At 42.6% G+C, this 20,600-nt stretch overlaps 1 protein-coding gene and 1 non-coding gene across 2 annotated transcripts in view; both read left to right on the forward strand.

Annotated features, from left to right (window-relative positions):
- PTCD3 (pentatricopeptide repeat domain 3) overlaps positions 1–18,114 on the forward strand; it is a 29,307-nt gene extending 11,193 nt beyond the window's left edge. The window contains exons 6-24 of the mRNA XM_068563887.1: positions 68–172; positions 1,739–1,862; positions 3,709–3,824; positions 4,360–4,430; positions 5,548–5,635; positions 6,023–6,083; positions 6,644–6,729; positions 7,699–7,843; positions 8,519–8,569; positions 10,668–10,757; positions 11,021–11,049; positions 11,914–12,020; positions 12,939–13,017; positions 13,115–13,205; positions 14,764–14,849; positions 15,333–15,481; positions 16,997–17,038; positions 17,467–17,625; positions 17,918–18,114. Coding sequence (XP_068419988.1) covers positions 68–172; positions 1,739–1,862; positions 3,709–3,824; positions 4,360–4,430; positions 5,548–5,635; positions 6,023–6,083; positions 6,644–6,729; positions 7,699–7,843; positions 8,519–8,569; positions 10,668–10,757; positions 11,021–11,049; positions 11,914–12,020; positions 12,939–13,017; positions 13,115–13,205; positions 14,764–14,849; positions 15,333–15,481; positions 16,997–17,038; positions 17,467–17,625; positions 17,918–17,996 — 1,758 coding nt within the window. The 3' untranslated portion in view covers positions 17,997–18,114. The remainder of the gene's footprint in view (positions 1–67; positions 173–1,738; positions 1,863–3,708; positions 3,825–4,359; positions 4,431–5,547; positions 5,636–6,022; positions 6,084–6,643; positions 6,730–7,698; positions 7,844–8,518; positions 8,570–10,667; positions 10,758–11,020; positions 11,050–11,913; positions 12,021–12,938; positions 13,018–13,114; positions 13,206–14,763; positions 14,850–15,332; positions 15,482–16,996; positions 17,039–17,466; positions 17,626–17,917) is intronic.
- Positions 16,417–16,552, forward strand: LOC137778185 (small nucleolar RNA SNORD94). Its single transcript, XR_011076767.1, has one exon. It is a non-coding gene; the product is annotated as a small nucleolar RNA SNORD94 (small nucleolar RNA).
- Positions 18,115–20,600: the final 2,486 nt, after the last annotated feature.

A 20,600-nucleotide genomic window follows, 5' to 3' on the forward strand; every position in this document is an offset into this window, starting at 1 on the left:
ACTTTGATCTCTTGAGTTTAAATTACAGGTAATATCAACTTATATCTAAATCTTTTTCTTTATATAGCATTCATTTTTGTTGGCAAAGAAGTCCGGGGAGAATGCAGCAAAATTTGTTATTAATTCATATCCCAAATATTTTCAGAAAGACATAGCTGAACCTCATATACCGGTAAGGAGAAGTAATTGCAATTTTCAGATAATACTATGTAATTGTCACTTAAACTAAGTTTTCATGGCTAATATTTAAGTAGCCATTTGAATGCCTACAGTATTTGGGTGAAAAGTCTTTTAATGTTTACGGTTATCTTTGCTTACAATACTAACCTTTATTATTATTTTTTTTAAACTATATGTCTTTGCTCTTCATTTTATTTTCCCCATTTGGCTTCTCTGACACCAGACTCTTACATCTTTATCTCTGTGACTATTCCTTTTTAGTTTCCCTCAGTAGCTTTTCTATCTACTCCTTAAGCCTTGGTGTCTTTTTCTTAGGGTTCCATGCTCAGTCACTTTCTCTTTTTTCTGTCCAAAATCTTCCTGCTTCAGTGACCCTTATACTCCATTTGGCATTCTTGTATATCTGGCCTAGGTATCTCTACTTTGAACTCCAGATTGTATTTCCAACTGCCTCTGTTCTGTAGTCATGAGGAGTGTGCAGGGCCTGCTGTGTGTTAGGCATTGTGCTTAGCGTGTCATACAGTGGTGAGCGAAACACGGGCTCTGCCCTCCTGAGTTTATTAGTGGAAATAGTAACTCAGACTCATTATGTCTAAAACTGCTCCCTCTCACATCTCCCTACTTTCCAAAGCATGCACACACACACACCCCCAGACACACCCTCTTGGGCTTCTCAAGCAGCGACTCTTGGGGACAAATTAGGTAGTCAGTGTGATTGTGTCCATAAAAATATTAGAATCCTGAACTAAGACAGTGGCAGCAGTGGAATGATCATTTGTTGGCTATCCTTTCCCCGTTATGTTTCTAACAGTTACTCTTCTATGTTTAGCTCACTTCTGCTTAAAGCCGTCCGTGGATCCCCTGCCCCCATGGCGGGCAGCATTCCCATACCTCTGAGACCTCTTACATCATTTATCATTCACGCTGTATCATAACTATTTCCTTATTTGCTTTCTCTATTAGATTGTGAGCATCTTGAGGATAGAGAATGACTTCCGTCTGTTTATCCCCAGTGTCTAGCTTAGTGCCTGGCATCAAGTAGTAGGCCTGCAATAAATATTGGGTACATTGGTGAGGAGGTAAAATCAACATACCTTGGTAGTACTAAACGTTTAGAGTAAAAGAAGTATCAAGGATGAAAGGTTTCTGTCTTTGCAAACTGGGTGTACTGTGGCACTTTTAACCAAGATAGGGAGGAAAGTAGGAAGGATGGTTTTAGCAAGGGAAAAATAAGTTCACCTTGAAATTGGAAGTTTAGTTGGAAATTAGATTCTTCAGATATGGATTAAATAGTTATGTTTGGGTGCTTTTAAATTCTCTGCCCCAAGCTAGGAGATCGCTAAGTAATCTTGTTTTGGAGACTGGAGAGGTTTTTTGAAATAAGTTATATTCCCTACAGAGGTATTCTTGTTAAAATGATAAATAGTATCTGGTGCATGAAGCATGAATCGGAGCAGTGAAGTTTTATTTTGGTGTGTTGGTGATCAAAATTTTGTCCTACTCAGTTCCCTTTCACGTTGCCCTGTTTGCAATAACTTTAGCCATCTTGTTTTCCTAGTGTTTTATGCCTGAGTACTTTGAACCTCAGATTGAAGGTATAAGTGAGGCTGCTCTGCAGGAACGAATCAAGCTCAGAAAAGTCAAAGCTTCTGTGGACATGTTTGATCAGCTCTTGCAAGCAGGTGACTAAGTTCATTTGAAGCCTCTCTGGGAACATGGGCTTGGAAGTGGGCCACAGTTACGTCTGTGATCCAGATAAGTTATGAGTACAAGTTACAGGTGCTATGCTACTTCCTCTGCTCAGTGGCTATATTTGTGTTTTTTATAGTTTAATAAGTCATATTTCATGTTCTGCTTGAGCATCATTTTAAAACTGTGGGTGGTGTAGATTTGCAACTTTGTTAGTATGTTGTCCTCTTGTGCTGTATCACAGGTAGAGAAATTATACAGCCATTCTTCCTTAGTTTCTGTTTTTAACATCAGGTGTGTACATACTCTATTCACATTTCCTATATATTCTTTAAGTATGTTTGGAAGGCATAAAGCAGACAAAAAAGAAATATTTAAAAAGGAAAGAGCGCTAAGCGGCGGGATCAGAGGTTTGGATAGGTTCTGGCACCAATTAGGACTGTGGCCTTGAAAAAGTCACTTCTGTCAAATCCTGCAGCTCTCTGAATTTGATCTGGATGAACCTCCAGGGGTGTAGATGTAGGTGGCAGGGCTTGTAAGCTGTCATGAGAATGTACCTATAGTAACATGGAAGGCAACAGCATTAAGTTTTAGAATCCCGAGTGCTGTTCAGTGATTTAGGAGAAAAATCAGCCAAACATGCAAGAGATAGAAACTGGACTGAATCACTCAATACAGTCTTAAACACAACAAGAAACATTTGCAGAAAGCTGTGTTTGATTTGAGAATTTTGGTGTGTAGCCTGTTAAAGCTTCAGGTGTACAAATGAATTGCTGATGCAGGTTATCATTTAGGAAGGCTTTTCCCTCAGCTTGTTGAGTACGATAAACATCTTAGTACTAAGACTTGTCTTCCTTTGTTTTACACACTGTGTGGTGTAGGCACATGCAGACGCTCAGTAAGCATTACTAAAGACAGTGTGTCAAACCCATAACACTCGAACTCATTCAGAGTAATGGAATGAGGCAACATACTGGGAGAGGAAACAAAATTTTATTATCAAGGACCTAATAAGTGCCAAGCACTTTGCTATGCATTTAATTCTACAACACCTTATGAGTTGGTGTGCTTATAGTCATTTTATAAAGGAAACTGATTACAAGTAATCTTTAGGGTTACACAGCTTTGAGATGGTAAGACCCAGTCAAGTTACACTCCATCACCGGTGTCCCCTCCACTCTGCCATGCTGTCTTTTCTGGGCTTTTAAGTTTCCTGATGGGCATTTGTATTATCAGTATATTTTCTTTAGAAAAATGCAGTTAGTTTTCTTTTAAAGCACTAAATTATATTTCATACTTCTTCCTGTTCCCTTTTCTCCCCCTTCATAAGAGTCAAGATGAGAACATAATGTTTTGAGCAATAATTTTTTAAAGGCTACTATAATTAGGCATTTATGCTAGTATTTCTAGGCAAGGATTTCAGTGAGGGCCTGGATCCAAGTGGAATAGTTCTGCTTGCATTTGTAAAAATGGAACTGGGCCCGGGGGACAACGTGGCAATCATTTGCAGAGGGCTCAGTTTGAAGATGATAGTTAGAACTGTGAGATAATTTCTCTGGGGATATGAGTACATAAAACAAATGAGCACAGGGTCAAACTTGATCTTGTATTTTATCTTTTCTGTCACACAGCACTGTTAGGGATTGTGTCCTGTCTGCATCACTCCAGGTGTTTAAGCTGATGTGGAGTGCACACTCATCCATCACGAAAGTGGTGGATGAGACTGAATATGCAGCCAGGAAGGCCACAGCTCATAGAAAAAGTGAAGAATTTTAATCTAATAGGCTTTAGTTCTTTGATGTTTCAAGGTATCTTTCCCTTTTTTTCTCCTACCCACAGGAACCACCGTATCTCTGGAAACAACTAACCGTCTCTTGGATTTATTGTGTTACTGTGGTAACCAAGAGCCCTCAACTAATTATAATTTTCAACAACGTGAACAAGCAGAAGAGTTGGTAATGGCTTTGGCAGTGATTTTTAAAGTTTCTTTTGGTAGTAATACCTCCTCAGACTAAGGCAGGTTCTTGTGCCATGTGTTAGGGTCGAAGAGATTTGTTCTGAGGTGTGGTGTGGCATAATACGTAGCCTGGACAAAAAGTGATGTGGAGAAAGAGATGGATTTTAACAATTGTTTTGCCCTGGTTCCCTCCTTAAAAATATTTTGACCTTGCCTGCCACATGCAGCAAACCTTTGACCAGAAATCTTTGGACAGGCCCCTTTGTTGTTGTTACTTAAAGTGATAGTATGATATGTAAGGGACGGGGCGGGGGGGAACCCCTGGCCCCAGCCCCCTCAAAGATTCATACGTATGTGGGCAGAGAGGAGTGAGCATACTCTATACTTTAGAAATTAATACTTCTTAATAAACACTGGGTTTCCTTTTTGCCTTCTAGGGGATCTGTATGTCCTTTGCTTTTCTGAAATTTCCTCAGAGAATGCATTCCATTGTCATATTTTGTTTTATATCTGTTGGTGATGGTTCATTTCAGGAAGAGGCCACAGAGGGAAATAACGAGAAACCTAAGAAGAAGGCTGGTCATCAGCTTGGAGTTACTTGGAGGTATGTTACAGCATGATTAGAACTTTGTGTTATGGCTCTGTACAGTGCGTGGAATGTTCCCCATCAGCCCCTGAAGAAGGTAGGATCCTGGAATATTCTAAAATGCAGTTTGTTTTCGGTGTGCAGTATAAATGGCTCAGTTGGTTTTCATATGTGTTTGGACCGTTTTTCATTAGATCTTTACCTCCAACCAGCAGCACAAGGTTGACACCTGACTTCTTTTTTTCCATCTAACTCCATGTAACCTTCATGGTATGGTTCTTTCGGTAGTTTCATCAGTAGTCCTACCTTGCAATATATACCTCTAATTCTAAAAGATTCATAATTTTTTGTTATGTTAGAATACACATATGCTAGAGCATAGTTCTAAGTTCAGACTACTGGCCAGCAAACAGAAGTATTCACTTCCGAACAAAAGGTGAATGTCATTTAACATTTCAGAATTAAATTAACTGAGTAGAAGTATCTAAATAAAAGAAAGGTATTTCATATGGATATCTGGAAAAGGGAAGCTACCATTAATATCTAAAGTCTTTTTTGAAGTGATAAAATGAATAGAATCAAAAATTAAATTTTTTCAGTAGATATTAATAATTTCTCATAGTGGTTAAGAGCATTGACTTTGGAGTACCATTTTGGCCCAAATCCTGGTTCTGTCTGATTTCCAAGACATATTGGTAACAGGGAGAATCAAGGTACAGCGTGATTTGTATAACATAGCACATTGATAGGCTAGAACAGGACAAAGGATTCTAGAGACACCGCTTGTCTGTGGTTGCCTCTGGGGAATTGTATCCAATTGAAAGAGGGTGGGGAAATGTCACTATGTACCCTGCTGTGCAGTTGGCTTTTTGTTTAATACCTTGAGTATATATTACACCTTTTAAGTCCTGGTTCTGCCACTTAGCCTGTAAAGCCTTGGACAGTTTAAGGTCTTTGAGCCTCAGTTTTTCCTGTTTTCAAAATGATGATGACCATGTCTTCCTCTCTGGGTGGCAAGAATTACTTGAAATTATATGCATAAAATGCTTAGCACGGTGCCTGGAACATGGTAAGTTGGTGGCTATTACTGGTTTTTCCTGTTTCCTCTGGTTCACATTTACTTTCTTGTGTCTAGAGCAAAAAACAACGCTGAGAGAATCTTTGCTCTAATGCCAGAGAAAAACGCGCATTCCTACTGCACAATGATCCGAGGAATGGTGAAGGTAACGTTTGTTTTATATATCTTTATCTTCCCCTAAGTCAGCGCTTCTCAACCTCAGGACTGTTCACAGTTGGGCCAGATAATCTGTTGTTGTGGAGCTGTCCAGTGCCTTGAAGGACGTTGAGGAGCCGCTTCTATCCACTGCGTGCCGGTGGTCCATCCTTCCCGCCCCAGCTGTGCAACCAAAAATGTCTCCAAGCATTACTGAACGTCTCCTGGGAAGCAGCATTGCCCCAGTAGAGAACCACTGCACGGAGGATACATTTGTTGAGAATGAGACCATGTCTGTTTACTGCTGTGTTCCCAAACCCTAGAGCAGTCGATACGCACATATTCCTTAACTGAACAAATTTGATGATCCTTAATTTTCATACTTTCCCTTTTCCAGCACCGAGCTCCTACGCAGGCATTAAACTTGTACACTGAATTATTAAACAACAGACTTCGTGGTAAGTGCGTTTGGAGAATTCCCCTCTGTCCTTCCTTTTCTTTCCTTCTCTCAGGCATCTATAAAATCTCAGGATCTTACCTCAATCATTTGTTCATTCTTTTTTTTTTTTTTTTTTAAATTATTTATTTATTTATGGCTGTGTTGGGTCTTCGTTTCTGTGCGAGGGCTTTCTCTAGTTGTGGCAAGCGGGGGCCACTCTTCATCGCGGTGCGCGGGCCTCTCACTATCGCGGCCTCTCTTGTTGCGGAGCACAGGCTCCAGACGCGCGGGCTCAGTAATTGTGGCTCACGGGCCCAGTTGCTCCGTGGCATGTGGGATCTTCCCAGACCAGGGCTCGAACCCGTGTCCCCTGCATTGGCAGGCAGATTCTCAACCACTGCGCCACCAGGGAAGCCCATTTGTTCATTCTTAATCTTTTCCTGTGGTATTGGTGATTGAAGCAGGAGTCCAGAGCCAGAGAAAAGAGTAGTTTTCTAGTTTTGTAGACATGTGTGCATGACCACTTTGCCTTTAATCTTCAACCCCAAATTTTGTTAAAGTTGTTGTCTTCTTTTATAGCTGATGTACACACCTTCAATTCATTGATTGAAGCAACAGCATTGGTGGTGAATGAGAAATTTGAAGAAAAATGGAATAATATATTGGTAAGGAGGAACCCTCACTTTGTCTTCTAATGGGCCTAAAATATCCCTTGCTAGGAGTACGTGGGCTGGAGGCAGCATTCACTGAACATCTTCATGGCAGTCGCTGTGCTGGGCGCTCAGCTCACGGTGACCTGTTCACACCCTTCCAGCGACCGTGTAGTTTACGTAGGTGTATCTGACATGTGACCCAAGCATACAGCTCGAATCCAGGAAGACCTGGGTTGCTTTATTTACTTATTTCTCATAATGGTTTTTTCATTAAAATGAGACACATTGATTGAAAAAATTTATTAGCTAAGTTTTAAAAAATTGAGGGGCTTCCCTGGTGGCGCAGTGGTTAAGAATCTGCCTGCCAATGCAGGGGACACAGGTTCAAGCCCTGGTCCGGGAAGATCCCACATGCCGCAGAGCAACTAAGCCCGTGCACCACGAGTACTGATGAGCCTGTGCTCTGGAACCCTCAAGCCACAACTACTGAGTCCACGTGCCTAGAGCCCGTGCTCCGCAACAAGAGAAGCCACTGAAATGAGAAACCTGCACACTGCAACGAAGAGTAGCCCCCGCTTTCCAAAACTAAAGAAAGCCCACAGCAGCAACACAAAGATTGAAATCACTGGATTGAAGTGGCAGGAATAGAAACCGTGTTATTACCATACTGCGCATGTAAAAAAGGAAAAAATGCAATCCATTCTAGTCTGCTCTCTTGCTTCAGTCTCAGACTCACTAGGCCGCCAAAGACAGTTGGACACCGTGATCACATGGGGTCAGGGTAACTGATGGAGGGGCTTTTCTAAGGGGCAGAGTTACTGGTCCTGCTAGTTACTAGATAATTCTGAAATTGGGGATGTATTTATTAATCTACTTTAAACATAGGCACAGAGCCCAAGTCTTTTTTAGTATGTTACATTAGTTTTTTGGATAAATTACCTACCAGGCATAAAAAAGACTTCCTGCTTTTGATTCACCTAGGACCTGCTGAAACAAATGGTTGCACAGAACGTGAAACCCAACCTACAGACTTTTAATACTATTCTGAAATGTCTCCGACGATTTCATGCATTTGGAAAATTGCCAGCCTTACAGACTTTACGGGAAATGAAAGCCATCGGAATAGGTGAGGATGTGTCCTAGTGTCCCTCACTGAAGACAGTGCTGACCAGAGGTTTCAGGTGCAGACAAGCAAAAAAGAGACTGTAAACTCTTTTGCTGTTTACGTAGTGTGTTGGGAATTTCCTTTCCACCATTCGGCACATTTTAATTACGTGTATTTACTATGATGGGAGCTCTTTTATCATCTTTGTGTTGTTTATAGGAAGTTACATTCTTTTAGTATTTTAGGTACTTTTTTACGGATTTCTTGATTCTAGGGAGAATTGTTCTCCTACAGTTGGCTGGTTTTAAACTCGTGACATTTTCTAGCATAATTAAGTATTTGAACCCAATTGTGTGCTAGTGTATTGTATATTTTTCAGTAATTACTTTATTGAAGGATGTTTTGGGAATCAATTCATTTCAGTATGCTTTAGTGTTCTTAAATGAAACTCATTGTGCATTGGCTGTAATAGGTGTCTGGACTTTCTAAGAGGAATTCAATCTCTGTGACACCTTTCCACCTTTACATTAATCATATGAGCTAGCAAATGTCTTTGTTCAGAGGAACAGAAATGTATCTTTTACTTAAATACCAACATTAGTATGTTTTTAGTTCAGTGTGCCTCAGTAGGCTGTATTTTGTATAGCTGTGTATGACTTATTTTATTTTTTTCCTCTATGTACCTGGTAACATAAGAACCCTCGCTTGCAACGTATCACTATATTATTCAGCTGTTTTATCAACATGGTATGTATGTCATTATGCTACTAATTTATGTAGAAATTAGGCTAACTTCACTGCTTATGAATTAAGACTAGACAGTTCACAAAATAACCTTGTCTACAGCCTGAGCAAAACGTTATTCTTGAGGGGAGTAACTTCTTGTTTGTGATGTAAAACTTGAGCTGGAGGGGAGGGAGGTCATTAAATATACTAACAAGGATGGTGGGGCTTCCCTGGTGGCACAGTGGTTAAGAATCCGCCTGCCAATGCAGGGGACACGGGTTCAAGCCCTGGTCCGGGAAGGTCCCACGTGCCGCGGAGCAACTAAGCCCGTGCACCGCAACTACTGAGCCTGCACTCTAGAGCCCACGAGCCACAACTACTGAACCCATGCACCTAGAGCCCGAGCTCCGCAACAAGAAAAGCCACCGCAGTGAGAAGCCCGCGCACCACAATGAAGAGTAACACCTGCTCGCCGCAACTAGAGAAAGCCGCGCGCAGCAACAAAGATCCAATGCAGCCAGAATTAATTAATTAATTAATTAATTAATTTTTTTAAAAAAAGGATGGTGTACAGTTTTGGTCAGGAGAAACTGTAGTTCCTTTTGCTCTCCAGAGCTGTGCTGTCCAATACAGTAGCCACTTAGCCACACATGGCTATTTAATTAAAATTAAATAAAATTAAAAGTTCCTTCATTGTATTAGTGCTCAGTGGCCACTTGTAGCCGCTGGCTACGTGTTCAGCGATGCAGGTACAGAACATTTCCGTCCTTGCAGGAAGCTGTTGGACAGTGCTGCTCCACAGTAACCTTATTTTGAAACCTCATGGGAGAACCTTGAGGCTCTGTTTGTCACCTAGTTTTAGGTCAGCTGTGCTCTGTTGAATGGACTTTGGAGCAGGGCACACCTGAGTTGAAATTTCGCCTCTACCATTTACCACCTGTGTCAGAAGGAACTGGATACCTTACTTGAGTGATGCCATCACGGTGTAATGATGAAATGAATTATGCACAATGTCCTGTCCTGTGCTTGGAAGGCAGGTAGTAGGCGCTCACAGTCTGTTGGTTCTTAACCATGTGCCCCAATCTGAGGAAGAACCTCTGGGTTCAGAAATGACAATTCTAGTCCTTCTCTCCTGTGGTAGACTTTACGTGTGAAGACAACAGAAACCCTTGATTATCTATTTTGGAGGGCTAGTGTTACAAAATTCACATTCTCACCTATCGGGAAGTAAGGGCAGTTAACTGACTTTATCTTGAAAACAGGTAAACAGTTTCCATGGTAATTCTGTCTTCCAAAATTTTACTCAACTTTGGTGTCATTTTGCTGAAACTATTATTTCTGACCCCAAAGCCTATTCCATTTCTCCTCAGCATCACATTATCACTTTGGTTCGGTTGCTAACTAAAGTCATTGGTACTTGTGCTTCCTAAGTAACACCCGGGGCCATGGGGGGAGGAGTGTCGGTGTGTCTGAGGGATATAAATTGGCTGCCTGTAATAATAATTTCTAGGAATTTCCCCAAAGGAGAAAGCCTAAAATAATGAAGAAATGATACATATAAAATAGGTTATTATAAAACTAATAGAATAATTAGGATCGCTAACAAATGAAAACATGCTTGAACTTCAAAAGTACATCTGGGCTGTCATGGAAAGTATATTACCGCTTGCATATGGATAAGGTGGGGAAGGGATGTGGATTAATAATGTGAAATGTTTAACTGGAATTGTCATAGGTGCGTTTTAATTCTACAGTTTTTCTTTTTCTTGGCTCTCATCCTGGTTATATTTAAAAGGAGCGCAAATGTTTATTAGCAAAAACATGTTTGTTTTCTAAGTATGCAGGCTTAGTGAGGGTCTGTCTGTCTCCCGTTTCAATGCAAGTCGACCTTGTGAGGAGCCTAAGAAGGAAGGGTAGAGCCTCTGCTGGGAGCCCCTGTAACTGCCCCGGGTCTTGGGGAGAGAGGGTGCGGCTCGTTCCTCTAGCAGGGATGTGCCCGGCCAGCTCCGTGCCTTGGGTGGAGGAAGGAGAAATGCGGCCTTAGGACTAGTTCTGCACACCTGGTGGTTGTACAGGAAGTGGACTCATGAGAAAACCCAGTTGCCTTCTTGTTCTGCAGAAAGCCCTTCAAAAGGATCGTCCCTCATCATCTATGACATCATGAACGAATTAATGGGAAAGAAATTTTCTCCAAAGGACCCGGATGACGGTATGTACAGAAATTGCTTGTATAAGACAGAGAGCCCCATTTTCCTGACTGCTAGGTCTTAGAGCCTTGTGATGAGGACAGGGTTTAATTTAGCTTAGTAATTTTTGGAAGCTGTATGCTTCCTCTGCTTCCTCTCCTGAGTTTTTATGCCGTTAGGTTTGTCTTACATGTTACCAGTTTTGTTGCCAGGATTTTTATTAATGTTACTGACTTGAAAACGTTTATCCATAGTAACCAAGGCTCTTGTGAACTTTGATTTTCAGATATGTTTTTTCAGTCAGCCATGAGGGTTGTAAGTACAATTTCTCGCTTAACTTTTGTTTTCCTTTTATCTTTTATCCATCTCCTAAATTCATCATTGGGGGGGGTGGGGGGATTCTGCCTGATTCTTTCACTTCCTGACTCTTACTTATATTCACGTCTTTAGTTCTAATTTTTTATTCCTCTAAAATCTCTACAAAATCACAACATTCCTGCCCTGTGTTTATTGTATACATTATCTTTTTTCATACCTTTCTTCAGAAAGTAAGGTTTGAAAGTAAGGTTTCAGAGTATTTCATATTTGCCTATTGGTAACTTTTTAAATTGATGGTTTTTAAGTTTGGTTTTTCATCTTATCATGCTAATCATAGGAAAAATTTTCAAGCAGTTTCAGAATGAATTAGCATATCCTATTCCCTAAGGATATGTGTGTGTCCTTCCAGGTTTTCTCCTTTGGTTATTCAAACATGCATGTCCAGACTCATTTCCATGTTATCTTGTTTGTTGACAGCAGTACAGTTATTTCACAGGAGGGAAGGACTTCTGTGGGTGGGTTTTGGAGTTATTTCATGGGTTTTTTGCCAGGGTAGTGATGCTGGAGTGAGCACTCCAGCTGTCTTGTGCATGGCAACCAGGTGTTTTCATATAGTTACTAAATATAGGTATAATTACTAGATTAAGGTTATTTTGTTTTAAATTTCACAGAACTTGGTGATTTGTTTTGATTCCTCCCTCCCCCCCATTTTCTTGTAATTCATTTGCTGTCAACCAATAATAATGTTAGATCAGCATAGATGTTTCTGCAGGTAACTGTACTTTTTTTCTTTATATAATGAGCCACCCTGGCTGATAAGGATCGCAGAGTGATGCTTATTTACTACTTGTAAATTTTCAGTGCTCATCTCTCAGAGATCTGGAACTTGCTTACCAGGTCCATGACCTTTTAAACACTGGAGACAACCGGAAATTCATTGGACCCGATCATCGGCGTAATTTCTATTAGTAAGTGTATTGGAAATGTATCCTTCTGCATTAACGGAGCACCTGTATGCAACCAGTAGTCAGTTCTGCAAGTGGGAGGCTGTTGGCGGCCTGATTTTAGGCAGCTCGACCCTGACTTAACAATGTGAGTTAATTGAACACTTGAAGAGTCAAGCAGTGGTAAAACTGATTTGTCAGACTGAGATGTCTGCTGTGTATCTTTTAAGCTGTTTTTATTTGTGACACTTTGGGGTTTTTTGTTGTTGTTTTTGTTTTTTGTTTTTTTCACCGTACAGCGTGCAGGATGTTAGTTCCATGACCAGGGATCTATCCCGCAACCCCTGCAGTGGAAGCGTGGAGTCTTAACCACCAGACTGCCAGGGACGTCCCTGTAACACTTTAAATCCATATATCTTTTCCCTGTAAACCCTCCTATTTTATGTTTTTGAATTCATGGGAGGGTGGGCCCCTAAAGATTTCATCGCAGCCTCATTTGTTTTTGAAGATGAACATAACATGTTGGAGCCCAAAGAGACTCCTTAAATGGGTTTGCTTTTAAGCAGAGAAAAACAAGAACTTAAGGAGGCAGCCTGTTTATAGGTGTGTGATGGTTCTCTTCTATGTGGTCCAAATCCTCGCTTTACGTTGAACGCTTTTAAAATGAATAGGATATCCACTCTCTCCTCACCGTGAGCTGAGAGTGTAACCAGGAGGTGGCATCAGTGACCGGTTGAGGATTAGAAGGTGTTAACTGGGAAGTCCGGAAAGCACGGTTGGCAGCACCTCCTGGGTCAAGCATTGGCCTGTGTAACTGGAAATTGTGTGTAACTTATTGTCTTTAAATTCTGTGTAATGTCATTATATGACTGTGCTGTAATTTAATCATTCCCCTATTAAGCATGGATTTTAAACTAAACATGCTTTCTTTCTCCATTACAGTTCCAAGTTCTTTGGTTTGCTTTGTCTAATGGAACAAATTGATGTCACCTTGAAGTGGTATAAGGACCTGATACCTTCAGTAAGATGATTCATTACTTACCATTTATCACTGTAGATGTTTCTGGGTGTCTTTGCTGAGTAATACTTGAAACTGTATTTTTATTTTTCTGAATCAGGTATTCTTTCCACATTCCCAAACACTGATAGATCTTCTCCAAGCATTAGATGTGGCCAATCGGCTAGAATTGATTCCTCAGATCTGGAAAGGTCAGTTTCAGCTTATGTGTCCAGACCCATCTCATTTTATTGTCTTATGTTTTGATTAACAAGCATGTTAACATTGTTAGGGAAGAAAACTTCCTTTTTTTTTTTTTTTTTTTATTACTACTCTTTATTTTTTGGCTTTGTTTGGGTCTTCCTTGCTGTGCGCAGGCTTTCTCTAGTTGCGGCGAGCAAGGCTGCTCTGCGTTGTGGTGCACGGTCTTCTCATTGCAGTGGCTTCTCTTGTTGCGGAGCATGGGCTCTAGGCGCGAGGGCTTCACTAGTTGTGGCACGTGGGCCCTAGAGCGCAGGCTCAGTAGTTGTGGCGCACGGGCTTAGTTGCTCCGCGGCATTTGAGATCTTCCTGGACCAGGGCTCAAACCCGTGTCCCCTGCATTGGCAGGCGGATTCTTAACCACTGCGCCACCAGGGAAGTCCCAAAAACTTCCATTTTTGACTAAATTGAATGCAATAGTTGAGGTCTACTTCAGGGTCATTTGCTCATGTTACATATTGGATTGCATGAGTGACAGTGTAGTGGAAAAGACCTAAATTAGTTCTTTTCTGACAAGAAAAGGCTGGGTTTTGTGCACTTGTGTGACATTAGTGTTAATTACCTGGGACACCCAAAATATCAACCCCCAAAGCCTGTGCCGTTCGTTCCTCTATACCATGTTGCATCACTGTGCTTCAGTAGCTAACCAGGGGCTTCCCTGGTGGCGCAGTGGTTAAGAATCCGCCAGTGCAGGGGACATGGGTTCAATCCCTGGTCCGGGAAGATCCCACATGCCGCAGAGCAAGTAAGCCAGTGTGCCACAACTGTTGAGCCTGCGCTCTAGAGCCCGCGTGCCACAACTGCTGAAGCCCGAGTACCTAGAGCCCATGCTCCGTGATAAGAGAAGCCACCGCAGTGAGAAGCCCACACACCGCAAGGAAGAGTAGCCGCCGCTCACCGCAACTAGAGGAAGCCCACGCACAGCAACGAAGATACAATGCAGCCAAAAATTAAAAAATAAATAAAATTAATTAATTAAAACAAAAAAAGCTAACCAATCAGTGATACTCAGGTTTCTAGGAAACAGCCATGACTGTGGGTTTGTGTGTGTGGTTATGTGTGTAAATTGGCTGCAGAAGATGCTGTATCTCATCCACTAGGTGACTGATCATAAAATCAGTTTCTGTGTGCCTCAGTTCCCTTGAGACAGCGACTACAGCCCTGCCCTCCTACCTTACAGGGCTGCTCTAACGATCGTGTGCAAGGACTATTGACGATTCCCACGTGCTGTAAAACCACGTAGAGCTGGTGGCTGCTGGAGAGTGGTGCACGTGCCGTGTTAACGCTTGCCTGGGAGCACGTTACTGGTGCTGGCTTTCACTGCTCATTTGTCCTTTCCTACCATGAATCATCCTGCTAGTTTTCTGGAATCCTGGAATACATGTCAGCAATGTATTTTCACCCCCCCAAAAAATGTGGGTGGCTGCTGACAGTGGACAGAGGTCAGCCAAAGAGTCTTGGTTTTACATGCCAGTGATCACTTCTCACTCTGTTCTTTTTTGTTTCAAGATAGTAAAGAATACGGTCATACTTTTCGCCGTGACCTTAAAGAAGAGATTCTGATGCTCATGGCAAGGGACCGGCACCCACCAGAGGTAAGCTTGTGTTGACACTCAGGTTTTGCTGTCGTTATTAGATGTATACTACCCAGTGTATCCTCTAATACTGACGGCCCAGTGAGGGTCATTTCCATGGTTTTACCTATCACTGTGGAGAACTCTGCCGTCTAAAGTCACTCTTATTCCTCTAGTCCAAAGCAAGCCGCATGAAAATGGATCCTATCAATCCTGACAATTAATAGCAGCTTGCCTTCTTCTTCCTTTTTTTTAGATTTCTCTCTAAAAAGAAAACCCATAGTTGGATTTGAAATACGTGGCTGATCCCATTATTACCCCAGGGCAGAGTGCTTTGCTTTTTTTTTTTTTTTTTTAAATACTGTATTACTGTGTGCTGTACATGTGATGTGTTCCCACGGTAAAATGCATTGCTTAAAAATTTTAATGGTCCTGTGGAGTCTCCTGAACTTAAATTCTCATAAAACCAGTTGGGCATTTCTGCTGACTCTCAGAGCATCTCAGCTGCAGGCGGCGTTTGCTGACTGTGCTGCAGATATCAAATCGACTTATGAAAGCCAGGATGCCAGACAGACGGCTCCCAGTTGGCTGGCCAGCTCTCTGAACTACATAGCCATCCTCTTCTTAAGGGCCGGGAGAACCCAGGAAGCCTGGTGAGTACAGTACATGCCACATGTGTCACTGGAAGCATCTGTGCTTGGATCTCAGAGAACTTTTACCCTGGTCATTAAGAGTTTCTCTAATTTGGCTGTATACTGTGTAGTTTATCAGGAGACAAACGAGTTTTCTACGTACTGAGTTTTCTATAGGAATTTCCAAATACCAACTAAAAAAGCAAACTTGGGGAAGAGGAACCAGTATACATGATGTGTTTAAGAGAAGATGTGGTTCAGTGGGCTCATTCTCTTTCCATTTTCGTTTTCTGTATGCGTGGGCAAGTCACTTCTCCGTTCACTTAAGTAGAACAAAGTGATCAGAGAATCTTAATTTTGAAAATGTTTTGGTCATTTGGTTTATTCAAGTCATCTCATGGATGCTTCTCCGCCCCACCCCCCCAGCTTAAAATGTGGGCTGTGTACTGGGACTTCCAGAAACTGGCATTTTACCAGTGTTTACTAAACCTGGCCTTGACTAGAACCCGTCTTTGGTTTGTGCCACTGTATTCTAGTTCTGTGTGTTCTTCAGCACTTTACTCACATACTAATTCCTGGTGTTTAACTGTGAATGGAGACTTTATGCATAGCGGTTTTTCCAAAAGCGGAGCAGTCAGTGGAAGAGTCCTTGCTAGGGGTGGTCATCAGTTGGGTGGTTCCGATGTGTATTGTTTTGGATATAACCGTGTGTTGGTGTTAAGAGCCAGTGACGGGGTTGTTGTGCCTGGCTGTTCACTAGCGAGGACCTTAATTTGAACCTGATGGTCAGTCCACGGTGTGGGTGTCTGCTCTCTCCAGGAAGGGCTGGTAAAGGCTTTGCTGCCTCCTCTGATCGTAGCTGGTGGCGAATCACACAGCCGGCTACACAGCTGCTGAGAAACATTTGACGCTTGGACTTGTCGACGAGGGCAGGGTGACACACGCTCGTTATGAACCAGGCTGTGATGATTGGCGCAGGGGTACGGACCTCAGCTGATCATGGGAGCTGAGTGTACGTGTTTCTCCTTTGTCCTGCGTGTGGCAGGATGACGGCAAGCACTTACATGAGACTGATGCCTGAATCTGAGCCTGCTCTTCATAACGTCATCATAGGACACACTGAACTCACACTGGATTGTAAGAGAAAAGAGATCAAATTGTATTTGCGTCCCTCTCTTCCCACTGCCCACATAATATCATACATTCCCTCCCTGCGGGGGACTGAAGTGATCCCCTGGAGGAGGATGTACCCCAGCAATTCTCAACACTGGCAACAAAGCAGATTTGCCTTTGAAATTTGTAACGTAATGTGCATATATGAAGTTTGGGAAGAGGGGGTTGAGGCACCTGGGGTGATTCTGATGGGAAGACAGGGCTGGGAACTGGTGGAGCTCACAGACGTGTGTCTTCAGGAGCTTCCTCTCTGGTTGTTAGGAAGGACACTTGGTCTCTGAGTCCAGGAGAAAAGCTATGGTCGTTCGATTGCCTTCTGTTCTGTTAGTATTCATAATCTTTTTCCTATCTCATCTTGAACAGGAAAATGCTGGGGCTTTTCAGGAAACATAATAAGATCCCTAGGTAAGTTCAAGTTAACAGGGCTGCCTGGGTACATCCTGGATTAGCCACATGCGTTTAACTCTTATTGGGGGAAGGGGGTTGGAATTTCCTCACATACCTCAGCCATGGCAGTTGGGCACTTTTCTGCTAGGCAAGTAGGTGATCGGTCACTCCTACCATCTAAGGCATCCTGAGGCAAGCACTGTTTTTTTTTAATCTGTGCTCAGTGATCACAGCACGCTGGGGATACATTGGCTAGATCCTCAGTGAAGGCATAATGAACCAATCAGTGTTCATTATCTATTTGGCCCTTTAAAGTTAGACTTCATGTAACTGTCTGCAAAGCTACCGTTGAGGATTTTATGACTGATCTTTATAAGGTACTAGATTTTGTATGTAAATCTTTGAGGGGTTTAGTTGGGGAATGTTGACATTTCTGCCTTTTACAGGAATGAGTTGCTGAATGAGTTTATGGGCAGTGCAAAAGCATCCGGCAGCCCTGCCCAGGCCATTGAGATAGTGAAGCTGGCAGGTGCCTTCAGCTTACCTATTTGTGAGAGCCTCACCCAGAGATTAATGGCTGACTTCACCCTCAGCCAGGAGCAGAAGTAAGTGGGTCCTGTATCATCACCATCAAGGAAAGTTACGAAAATGGAGCAGACCATTTGTCTGTCTGCCCATTCAGATGTTTGTAGCTTTCTACCCCCTGAATTTCCTTTCCTTGTAGAAAGTCAGGATGTATTGGTTTCATGATATTTTTCGTTTGTCATAAAAGTCAGGGAGGCCTATAGGTTTATTCGCTGGTTGGAACCTTTTCCTTTGTTGCTATAGTGCAGCTGCAGAGTTCCCCAGCCCCAAGCCTGAGTTGCAGTGTAACCCTCCCATTTGTTTTTCTTACAGGGAAGCCCTGGGAGACCTAACTGCATTGACCAGTGACAGCAGCAGTGACAGTGACAGTGACGTCGGCGAAGGCAAATAGAAGTGGTCGAATCAGGAGCTCCTGTGGCCTAGCATGGCTGTTGTGATTACACTTGAGAACTGAGATGTTAGTATTTAATTGTAATGTGAAGAAAACAAGAGAATACCGATTTGGTGAATCTTGATAACAACGCTTACTTATTTACGTTTAATTCCTGAACTAAACCATCCATGCCAGGGTTACCACGTGAACAGAAGGGGCACTACCACTTTCATTTCTTTGGACACACGTTGTGATGTTCTTAAGCTCCGCACAACTGCAGTGTTTGTCAGCTGATGTCAGTGTGGTTTGCCCCTCCCCCATTGGGGACTGTAGCCTTTGTTGGCTGATGCTATGACCTGACACTTCCTCCAGCTCAGAAAGCGTCTAAAGGAAGTTTTTGTACAATTACATCACAGTTGGTGCTGGGTCAGTAGTAGCCAAGTTCAGGGATATTTATATGTGGGAAATTATTCATCTTAGAACTGATTAAACAACGTCAGGAGTTTAGGCTGCACAGCTGGGAAGATGAAGACTGTAAATACTGTAACCAAGGTACATATGTATGCGTTTCCATTATTTTTATAAAATAGCCCGTAGTCTCCCACTAGGCTTGGGGCTTGCACAGGAGTGTTTCATCTCTCCCTTTCTGTGTGAGTGCTGGCACCTTCTTCAGTTGTGCTGTACTTAAAGTGGTCTAAATGTATGTGGTGACAAGAGGATTGAAGTGTCTTCTTGACATGATTGTGTATTGCTGGTAATCGAGTAGGTCAAGAACCTCTACTCCAGCCTCTCTCATGACTTCCAAGTGGTATGGGAAGCAAACAGGAACTTGTGAGGCTTGCAGGAGCTTCACAGGGGTTTCTAGCGCAGGCTGCTTAGCTCATAATCTGATCACCAGATTTACCCAGGCATCCCAGGAGTTCTCAGATGAGCAACTTCATCCTTACCCTGCCGGGGTTGCCATTTATGGGCTGCTGTATTGTACATGTGTCTGTGACATGTGCCTGTCCCCATCTCCATTTGCTATCCTCTGGCCAGGACCCAGTCATACATCCTCAGAAACCTAAGTAAGTATGGACTCGTATGTTTTCTCCTCGATCACCAGAATTTAAGATAGATTCTAAGTGAGACACAAAGAAAGAGGGCAGGGGAAATGACAGTAACTAGCTACTTAAGTATTCATGTGCATCGCCCCAGTAGCCCCTTGACATAGCAAATGAGCAAAAGGGATAGGTAGGGCAGATTAGCCTCTGATCTTGCCTTAAAACTTGCAAAGAGAACTTGGCTACCTGGAAGCTTCTGTAAACTCGGCCCCTCCCTTTCCCTCTGGTTCATCAGCACCTGGAAATGGCTGATTCTTCTGGGCTGAGTATCCATTCAGTGCAATCCTTACAGATGCAGAACACTTCCATTGCCGGGGAATCCTGCCAGAGAACAATCCTCAGCATCGTGCTTTGCAGCTATGGCGTTGATGGGGAAAAGGTCCATCTGGGCTGATGGCACATGAATTTGTAGTGGACTTTCCAAGTGGGTGATGATGTGGCCATGTGGTCTTAACTCTGTGCTACAGATATTCCAGATTCCGATTCTGGGCAAAATAACTGCTTCCAGCTTTTCAGAAAAAAATTAAGGAAGGCCTGTAGGACTGGTCTCCATTCTCTCTTTAGCTTCTAATAGTATAAGGTGTTCTGTTTTTCTATGCCGAAGTTAATAACCTATCAATCAATTTTGGTTTTGGTCCAATAGAACATTTGAGTACTCTTAATAAAATGGATTGTCTTACGTCTTTCAAACTGCAGGGTTTGAAATCAATTTTTGCAGATGATGACGAATATTTTAATGAAATGGATTAGAAAGATGACGAATATTTTAATGAAATGGATTAGAAAATTAAGTACATTGCATACGTTAAAGTTTCGTGACATTTTTACAGCACCACAGATGTATGCATAATGATAAACACGTATAAGTGTACCTGATGGTGATGTAAATTATTTTACTGCTGGTAAAAGGACGTGCTGTGAGACAGCAGTCACCAGGAGTGTGGATGGGCAGGGCAAGGTTTACAGAATCACTTAGATTAGATCTCAGTGGTAGAGTGGCAACTTACCCGAGAAATGGGCATATTTTATTCGGTTGATTAAGGCAGTGTGCTAGCACATGGAGTGAGCAAATGTAAGGTACACAAAGGGGGGGGGGGTGTGAAGGAGTCTCCAGCCTGGCCCAGGAAGGAGCCTAACCTGTAAAAGAATGTTGTCTAGGGCCTTTCCTGGACAAAGAAACCATCATCCATATGATCACCTTCAACATCAAGATATTGTCCTTGAACTTCCCTGGTGGCACAGTGGTTAAGAATCTGCCTGCCAATGCAGGGGACATGGGTTCAAGCCCTGGTCCGGGAAGATCCTACATGCTGCCGAGCAACTCAGCCCGTGTGCCACAAGTACTGAGCCTGCACGCCACAACTACTGAAGCCCACGCACCTAGAGCCCGTGCTCCACAACAAGAAGCCCCCGCAATGAGAAGCCCCCGCTCGCCGCAACTAGAGAAAGCCCGCGCACAGCAACGAAGACCCAACACAGCCAAAAATCAGTAAGTAAAATAAATTTATTAAAAAAAAAA

The sequence above is a fragment of the Eschrichtius robustus genome, chromosome 15, assembly GCF_028021215.1.
Source record: "Eschrichtius robustus isolate mEscRob2 chromosome 15, mEscRob2.pri, whole genome shotgun sequence".
Classification (NCBI taxonomy): Eukaryota; Metazoa; Chordata; class Mammalia; order Artiodactyla; family Eschrichtiidae; genus Eschrichtius; species Eschrichtius robustus.